This window comes from Schistosoma mansoni, chromosome 1 (assembly GCF_000237925.1).
Source record: "Schistosoma mansoni strain Puerto Rico chromosome 1, complete genome".
Lineage (NCBI taxonomy): Eukaryota > Metazoa > Platyhelminthes > Trematoda > Strigeidida > Schistosomatidae > Schistosoma > Schistosoma mansoni.
Window position 1 is genome coordinate 50,756,919 of NC_031495.1, and position 9,760 is coordinate 50,766,678.

Consider the following 9,760-nt stretch of genomic DNA (forward strand, 5'->3'; position numbering starts at 1 on the left):
TAGAGACTTTGAATGACATGGTTCAAAATCGTTTGCAATGGCGAAGGTGCATCCACTCCTTGTGTTCTACCAAATTCTAATCTTCTGAATTCTTCACGTCTCTATCTTTTTTTCTCTTTCCAAATTTATTTCACAGGATTATACTCCTTCAATAACATCTTCAAACCCTAATCTTTCGGATTACTGTTTATACTCTTACTACTTCTACCACTATGGGATTTGAATCGACAACTGAATCTCTATGCTAATGTGGTATGGCAACTCGAACTGATGTACGTACGTACGTTCTACGTTGTGACTGACTGACTCTATCCAAATTCACAGAAGTCAATAAGTCTTTTGTGACAACCGTATCTGTACCACGACAAGGACAGAAAAGCACCTGCAAACCTATACTGAGCAATATAACATCAGAAAATAGCACTAGCTACACATAAACAACGAACTTTCACTCTAATATTGAAAACACCCAACACCAACAAAAATCTGAAGTCAGAGTTCACGTACCCCCAGAATGGCTTCAGACTGAATATCTGTTAAGTGCTTGCTACCTGGCTTCCAAACGTTCTCCAGTTGATACCAATCGGCTTGAAAATTATCTTCAAAGCGCAAAATGAATTGGAAGTAGATACCTCATTGTGAAAATAAAATATCTAAAGAACCAGCTTAGTATCTACAATTACTTATGATCTTAACTCTTTCTATGACACCATGCCTAGATCGACCATTTATTTGAATCTCAGTAAAACACAACAGTGCCCTAATAATTAGTGATTAGCTTGCAGTTATGTCTTTGGTTAAGCCCAGTCTTTACCAACTACTGATTCAGCAACGAGGTAATGTTATTGGCCTTCATGAGCTAATTGGTTAGGAAAATTCAATTGTTCTAGTTGGAGAGTAACTTATGTTAAATTTTTGTCTAGGAAATAGTTAGGTATCTTAGTGTCACTAATTAGATAATACAGTAGTTATGAGGGGAAAAATCGTTAGGTTGAAGGTGATCCAATGTAGAAGCAGTGGCTAAAACTAAATATAGTAACTTCAGGATACCAAATAAAATACCCTTACATCTAATAGCTCAAAGCATATTGTGAAATCACTGAATTTTAGTATTTACAACTCAATTCCAAGGGTGGATATTTTATATTCTACATCCACTCTCTTTATGCATTAATTTACCGGTTACTTTCCGGAAATCTGAAGCAATTAGCTATAACCTATTCACGAAATCATTTTACCAACGTTGTATGTACGATAAATCGAAAACATTTGCTCATCTGATACTGCCTTGAAAGTACTTTTACCAAAAATTACTTCATAATCCACTGGAAATATTAGAGTTGTAAGTCTTTTTAATTAGGCCTATTACCAAAAACTCTATTCATCCTGTTTTTTAATGTCTTCATTATGTATGTGTTGAGCACATAGTGATAAACAAAACAAGTTCTCTGGTGTCATCAATACTACTTGGACAGTCCTTCGGCAATCATTTTAAATGGTATTGACTTAATTATTTAATTACCTGATAATAATAGACGGAAATCTAACCATTATCCAAAGAGCCAAATTTATTTGATGTCTAGTCATCATTGCCTAATAATAAACTATATGTTGTCTGATTGTTGACCATTTTCTTTTAACTATTCGTTAAACGGTTGGGAGCACTTGAAAGCCAACACTGAACTTAGGTTTGGCGTTAGTTACTACATTTCTGATGAAATCCATACATCATTGAAAAATCATTTAATAACAGTCATGAGAACGACTTACGTACAAAGTATAGAAAATATTTAGAAGATATACCATTACAAACCTGTCATTAGGCTGTAATCTAATCTATAAAAACAACTAGATTATATCAAGAATATTTATTAGTTTTATTACGCAAATTTAAAACGCGGTAGATTTTGTAGAAGACAGAAAAAAAACTATAATAAATGTGCCGGGGCATAATGTTGAGTAACACATGCATTTATAAATCAACGTAGTTGTATAGATGACAGTATATAACAAATAATCATACAGATGTATATATTCTTTAAAGAGGCTTTATAATTCAGCATATACTTCCAAAATAAAACGAACAGATAAACAAGTGTACTTATCCAGGCCAAAAATTCATTATTGAAGCAAAAGATAACTGTTCAATACCGAGAATATAACATTTAGCCGAACAAACAGGAAATTAAAAGACCATATTACTGAGAAACAAGAAACACAAATTCAAGATTTTCCTCTTACAAAAAAAATGATCTTATAAAAAATGTATCTTTACTGAAATAATATGAGAGGATACAATACTAAGGAGGATAGACAGTTCGACCAGGAGACATCTAAAATTAGCTACACAAAAAAGTGCATATTTCTTTTTTTATTGCACAAAAATTCCAAGTAATTCACTTCAACACAACTACACATAATGATTTATTATTCAATCATTCCATACACATCTTGAAAATCTTACTATCTATTTATATCAGTAAATAAATGGTGAATAGCAGCTACAAAATATAAAGACGAGAAAGTAACGATAGATTTATTATTAAGAGATAGAGAAGACAATAACGAACTACGCGTCTTATAATGATCGTTAAAACTAAGAACACATTATGTAAATGGTTTTTTTCAGACGTAAATGCATGAAGTACACGACGAATAACTCTCTAGCATGATAATAACACACTGACGAGTGCACACACACACAAGGAAACAGAAAAATAGGAATAAATTAAAATACTTTTAAAAAAACGTACACAAGTAGTATGGTATATATATATATATATATATATATATATATATATATATATAAATGATACATGGAAGTACATTACATTAACTCAACAAACCCAATAGTATTTTATCATCACTCAACAATGAAAATTCAAACAAAATAAATCCCCTCTTTTTTCTTAAACAAGTTCACAGCCTTTCTTTCTTTTACGTTTAGTATTTAAAGCAGCACGTGTAGCTGTCTCAAAAACTTTACGAACACCTTCCTTTGTTTTAGCAGAACACTCTAAATATCCATAAGCATCTGTAAATTTAAAGGAAGAACATAATACTTATTGATATAGTATGGGGGTTTTAAAGAAACAAAGATTAATTCACAACAATTCCAAGGCAAAACTAACTGCATAACATAACACTCAGTAATTAAGTACGTATATCTACGACCAACACCATTGATGTGAGCATAAACAAAACTAGTAATTCATACCCACATTATGATTCCGTGAGGTCAGTTATTTTAATTCGCCGTCTAATAACTGAAGATCGAGTAACTGGATCACTGACTCATGTAAACATGTAAACAGGTCGTCGGTTGAAATAAATACGTGAATATCCCAAAATTATTTCAGCTACAACAAACTTCGAAACAATGTCAGTGGAAAGGTCGTCCAATTGGTTTAATTACTACAGGATATTCAATCAACTTGGTTCTGTCAGTAACTATGCAACCAGTCACTAGTACTATAAGAAATTAAATAATCTCTCGGCTGTCCCAGGGCATTTATGGACAAATCACCATAACTACAAACGGGTATATGTATGCGACTTTGAGTCACACTTCATTTGAAGACTTCTAATAACACTAGACTGGTTAAGACGAAGTAGATGGAACAGAATTTGAGAATGTGACCTAAAAATCCAGTAATTTTATCATTAAATCACTACTTTTGATCAAACTTTTTCCAGTGTTTATTCACAATATAGCTACTTCGCTTTAAATCTATTTCTTGATTCCCTGTCGTTTTTTAAACCATGAAAAATCCATAAAATATCAAACTTTTATCAATCCAAATCTGAAGTTTTCAGACAGATATGTTGAGTATTTTCAGTAAGCTGTTCATGAGGTATAAATAAAAAACCACCAAATACGTTATAGAACAGTTAAACTTATCATATCAGAACCTTTCCTAAAAGATGGAAATGATAGTGCAAACTGGATGGTAGCCTTACATTATAAACTACTACGGATATGAAACAATACATATGGGACTCTAAAACCTTAATATGTTGTAATTATTACGTGTAAGCAAAATACTTCAATTTTACCCGAATGAAACTCTAAACATAAAATTTCACAAAGCATGTTAATTAAAAATAACTTACTAATACGATCACATACAAGGCGACCTTCTTCGGATTTGACTAATTCCTGACGAACTTTGGCTAATTCATGATGTGCCCGCTCATCATTACGCAGATCTTGTTTGTTACCCACAAGGATGATCGGAACATTTGGACAGAAGTGTTTTACTTCAGGATACCATTTCTCAGTGATATTATCGAGACTATCGGTGCTAATTAAGAGATGAATCAATCGATGAAAAATCAGAATATAGTTGGTGAGAGATACAACTGATGAGATCTCAACTTTCCTTATACTGAAGGGTAGTGGTAAATAAATTTGTCAAATTGAAAGTATATCCCATTTCTCTAAATACATATTTGAAATCACAACAACCTACCATTAACTATTACTAAACACTGCACGGATTCAAAAACCTCGTTTGGCTTTTGCCAACTTACGTGACCTATGGCGAAGGCGAGATATCCGTCTATCAATAAAATGAAGAGCACACTGAGCGGCAGTTCGTTCTGTTCTACTTTACGGTTGCGGAGCGTGACTATTAAGGGTATAAGCTACCCGTAAGTTACTAGTATTGGATTACACATGTCTTAGAAATACTGTTCGTATCTGCTGGGATCACCAGGTAAGTAATAGTGAGGTTAGACGCATGGTATTAGGGAATGGCGGTAAATCAGTTAATGAAGTTGTGAATCTTCATAGACTGAGATGGTTGGGCCGCATATTACGAATGCTAAACTATCGATTACCACGATGCGCAATGCTGACTAGCATTGGAGACGGCTGGAAGAAAGTTAGAGGCAGCCAAACCAAAACGCGGCATCAATCCTTGAAGTCACTAACTTCTGATCTCAGCCATGATGGCAGATGAAGACTACTTTATTGTGGTCCGCGTAACTATCGCAACCAATGGCTGGAAACTCTGGATGACAAGGCTCAGAATCGGTTGCAATGACATAGGCGTATACGCTCTTTGTTTTTCCTTAAACCGTGAGATTGAAATTGCTTCATATGTCTTTCTTCCTGTACTATACCGGTGGTTTAGCATTCGTAATATGCGGCCCAACCATCTCAGTCTATGAAGATTCACAACTTCATTAACTGATTTACCGCCATTCCCTAATACCATGCGTCTAACCTCACTATTACTTACCTGGTGATCCCAGCAGATACGAACAGTATTTCTAAGACATGTGTAATCCAATACTAGTAACTTACGGGTAGCTTATACCCTTAATAGTCACGCTCCGCAACCGTAAAGTAGAACAGAACGAACTGCCGCTCAGTGTGCTCTTCATTTTATTGATAGACGGATATCTCGCCTTCGCCATAGGTCACGTAAGTTGGCAAAAGCCAAACGAGGTTTTTGAATCCGTGCAGAGATTTCGTCAGGCACCAACCCATTAAAGCTTATCAGACTTCCAAGTGAGGTTGTCGACGCATTCGACTACTTCACTCCGTATCTTTAATTCAGGTGTTGACTCAGGTCAGTTCTGAAGAGGCAATTTGAATTTAGGCGGGGGGGGGAACACATCACAAACATCCTGGCATTATTGCTGAGTGCTACCAAGATACTCTGAGTTTTATCAGTGTCTTCACCGAACAGGGCTATGTCATCTGCGAATTCTAAGTCAATGGTGGACAGCCTTGCCGGACACCATTTGAGGCTGCAAAATCAGATGACAGAAAAGGTAAGTATGAAGGAACATTGAAACACAAAATCTGGAAGATAAGAAGCAAATGCATCAGGGCTATTATGGCAGGCTTCAAACTGCATCTGTAACCACTGACCGGTGTTTACCTACTGGTTTTGGTGGAGTTTTATCCTCTGAGCGCAAACTTCAAGTCTGTGCTGATGCCTTTTAAAAGAATGGTGAAAATTCCACGACCGAACCATCCAGCACAGAGAAAAAACGACCAAAACTATCCACCTTTACTTACCGGTTTTATCCACACCGTCTGCACCTAACCATACAACCCGACACAACAGTCTATGACTTCATGGACTGGCACCATGTCTTGATCTAGCCACCCCTAGCAGTAGGACCTGGAAGGTTGGTTTCAGAGGTCTCTAAATATGGAGGTTGGCTTTTAGTCAAACTTACAGAGATATTAGCTAGAGTGTAGTAGCTGGACATCAACCTGAGCTTGGTCGCTAACCGTGTTTATAAGAAAGAAACAAAACTCTGCAAGGGACTACTTCGATTAGTAGTCTCAAACACTAGACTCAGTAATTGATTGCAAATAATAACGAATTTGCGAGACTAGACATCTTTGTGAGACAAAATGATATACATTGTTATCTAGATAGCAGTTAGTGAAATAAGGTGACGAATACAAAGCAGATTGGCGTCACATGATATAAGACTACTGCTTTCAGCGTGTTGCTAGGCACAAAATCAAGCACCTCAGATAAACAGGAACTAAAACAAGGCACACGTTGAGTCCTGTATGATTTTGCAATAAATTTCAAAGAGCGTTATGAATCAAATAAAGCAAACAATATGATTCACAGTCACTTTCAATTAAGGCCAACTAACGTATATATGGACAAAACTGTCAACCAACCTGTCTATTGAAAAACACATTAATATGACATCAGTGTCGGGATATGACAAAGGTCGAAGTCTATCGTAGTCTTCTTGACCCGCGGTATCCCAAAGCGCCAACTCTACTTGCTTCCCATCAACTTCAATATCAGCGACATAGTTTTCAAAGACAGTTGGCACGTACACTTCTGGAAACTGATCTTTGCTGAAGACAATGAGCAGACACGTCTTTCCACAAGCTCCATCCCCGACAATAACCAGTTTCTTACGAATAGCAGCCATATCCCCACCGAGATTCAAAAGGTGAAGTTCGGAGTGAGCGCCGAAACAAAGGCTGACCTACCGTTGGTGCAAGCCAAGAAATGGACCAAACTGCAATTCGTAGTTAGATAACGTCAACTTTTCTTAGTAGCATAATAGAACTATTCGTTCCTTTTTATTCATTTCCATCTGGCAAAGCAACATGCGAACACGACGAAACTGATATATCAGCTAAGAAAGAAAACTGAAACGCGCTCTATTTAAAAAGAGCAGTTGTAACGGTAATAAAAATCATTACGTGCAACATTAATAATGTGTGTTTGTATTTCTCATTGCAGGGCAACAAAGAGTGAATGCACTGGAAGAAGAAGAACAAGCCCTACGCCGTCTGAACCTGCAGAATAACGGGTAAAACTATTTTGTAATAACTTTCCCCTTTTGTACTAAAAACCGCGTTTTTCAATTTCAAATATATCTGCTGCACCAGCACACCGTGTTCTCACTTCAGACGCACTTGTCTGTCCTGACTGTTGTGTTGCTGTTTCAGGTCGCTCCTGCTCCCAAGTAAACGTCGAAATACAACGTGCTACACAGTGATGTTTTTCCTCGCTAACTTAATTTTGTTGTTTCGATTGTTTATCATGCATCAAGACTACTGTTTTCGCTTTAGACAAATTTACCTCAGCTAGAGTAGTCGCCAAGATTATCACTCTTCAATGAAAGTAATTTATCATAGGTACTTTTGAATTCATCAGTTGTTTGCATTTGTTTGCAATTTTGGTTCTAACAACTTACAGTTCTTCACTTTTTCTGGTCACTAATTTGCTTAGTTTCTGGGTATTGTTCATGTTTAGCCTCTTTTCGAAAACCTCAGAGTGGTAACTGGATAATGCAAAAAAGCGATTGCCAACGCTCAGGCTGTCGATACCATGCAGCGCGATGAATGAAAAGAATGGTAGCGCGAGGTTTACACTAATCTAACGCCTTCAGCTTTCGAACGACTTAGTAAAAATAGCTGTGTGTGGTTGTGTCAGCAATGCGGCTTGGAAAATAACAGCTTGCTATCCGAAGCTATCTGAAGCCAATGGTGGATGCTGCTAAAATGAGTATTAGCAAGCGTAATCGAGACACATTTAGTGGTACTCGCCCGGTCGATACGCCAATTGGTGTGAATTCACCTCAATTAGGCTCAGAGTCGATTGACTTACATGGACCAACAGAGGAAGGACAGCCTATAAAGAAGTCTGTTAGAAATACAAGCTCAAGGAAGGAAGTTTCATTTGCCCCCCGCTCTTAAAATGGAACCTGGAAGGAAAATCCTAGCAAACCGAACTGTGAGGTTAGGTATGTTCTCATCAGGAAAAACAACCCGACTACCCAAGCCATGGACAGTCATCCAGGATCCCACAGTGTGTGTAACGCGAATGTGATTGCTACTCCAGTGAAAGTTGATGAATGGATACAGATCAAAAATAAGAAACTACCCGAGGTTTCTAAAGAAAAGCCAGTCCCGCAAACAGTAGCTGGTAAATTGAAGACTGATCACAGGGACAGGTCATTTGTCTTCCATGGAGTCAAGAAGAGTGAGAGTTCAGAACCCAGATTTTTTTTTGAGCGTGACATTAGGTAGATAAGAGAGCTACCAAACTAGCTAATGCCTCGGCGTATCTCGGGAGTTACCTCGCCAAAGGTTTGTAGACCAGGCTGTCCAAAATAGTGTTTGAATCTCCAAATGAGAGGGGCTTGATATTACTGACTAAATATAATTAAAGGGGTCAGGAGTCTTTGTCCATAAGGACTTGTCGCTCGCAATGATGTAAAAGGTAAGAAACAGGAAAAACCAAACTGAGGTTAGATGTTGGCGAGAAAGACCTCAAAATTGCCAATTTTTGAGTGGTAGGGCTCCAACAGAAAATAATACCGAAGCCACAGTACAAAGCCATTTGGATGGTCTGCGGATCTCTTGCACAAGTGCCCGGAGCCTGGTTAACAAGGGATCGGAGTTAGGTGTACAGATGGACCCTACCAAGCCGTATGAAATCGAAGTCATAGAAACTTGGTTGACACAGTATGCAGACAACAGGGGACTTGATTTTGAAAGTCTCACATTAGTAAACAACGATAGAACCCTGAAGCTAAAGGGAGAGGGAGTAGCTCACTCCATTTGAAATACCATTCTATTTACAGTTGTTGATAATATATCCCATGAAAGCGGGGTATGCGAATAAGTTAGTTGCCACTTAAAATGCAAAGAACAAGAGTTGTTGATTGGCTTAATCTACCGCAGTCCAAACTGTGAGACGAATGAGGTGTTGCTAGACAATTTAACACTTTGTCACCAAATGGTAGATGCTTAATCCCAGAGGACTTTGATGCACCTACGGTGGACCGGAAGAATCTGAGAAATTGGTTCTCAGAGAAGACTTTCGAACGAAATCTAGTTGAATCACTTAGCACATGTTCTATTGTGCAACATGTGAAAGATGTAGCTAGGTACGACTAAGATAGGAATTATCCTTACTAGGTTCCATATTGGTCCATTATAAGGATAACATCACAAATCTCCATTACATGCCACCCCTGTGTAAAAGTGATCGTGCAGTTCTAGACGTTTATTTCAGTATGGCCGAACATCTATCTGCCCAGACCAGATCAAACCCCTAGGAAGCAAATATACAGGAAGTTGAACAATCAGAATCCTCAGTAGGTTGGCCATTAGAACTAGAGTCCCCATCGTAATGGCCTGAGATGTATTCGGAAATTCGTACATAAACGTCACTGCACCGCACAACCCTTGGACTACAACAACGGGTCCGAGAAACTCCTCATCGTGGTTCAATGAAGAGGTTCTCACTCC

At 37.6% G+C, this 9,760-nt stretch overlaps 1 protein-coding gene across 1 annotated transcript; it reads right to left on the reverse strand.

Moving 5' to 3' along the window:
• Positions 1 to 1,853: 1,853 nt before the first annotated feature.
• Positions 1,854 to 7,047, reverse strand: Smp_072140 (putative rho2 GTPase). Its single transcript, XM_018794758.1, has 3 exons — positions 6,662 to 7,047; positions 4,114 to 4,304; positions 1,854 to 3,034 (listed from the first exon to the last, which is right to left on the reverse strand). Exons 1-3 carry the CDS (start codon positions 6,922 to 6,924, stop codon positions 2,910 to 2,912), a joined length of 579 nt encoding a protein of 192 aa, XP_018649138.1. The 5' UTR covers positions 6,925 to 7,047; the 3' UTR covers positions 1,854 to 2,909.
• Positions 7,048 to 9,760: the final 2,713 nt, after the last annotated feature.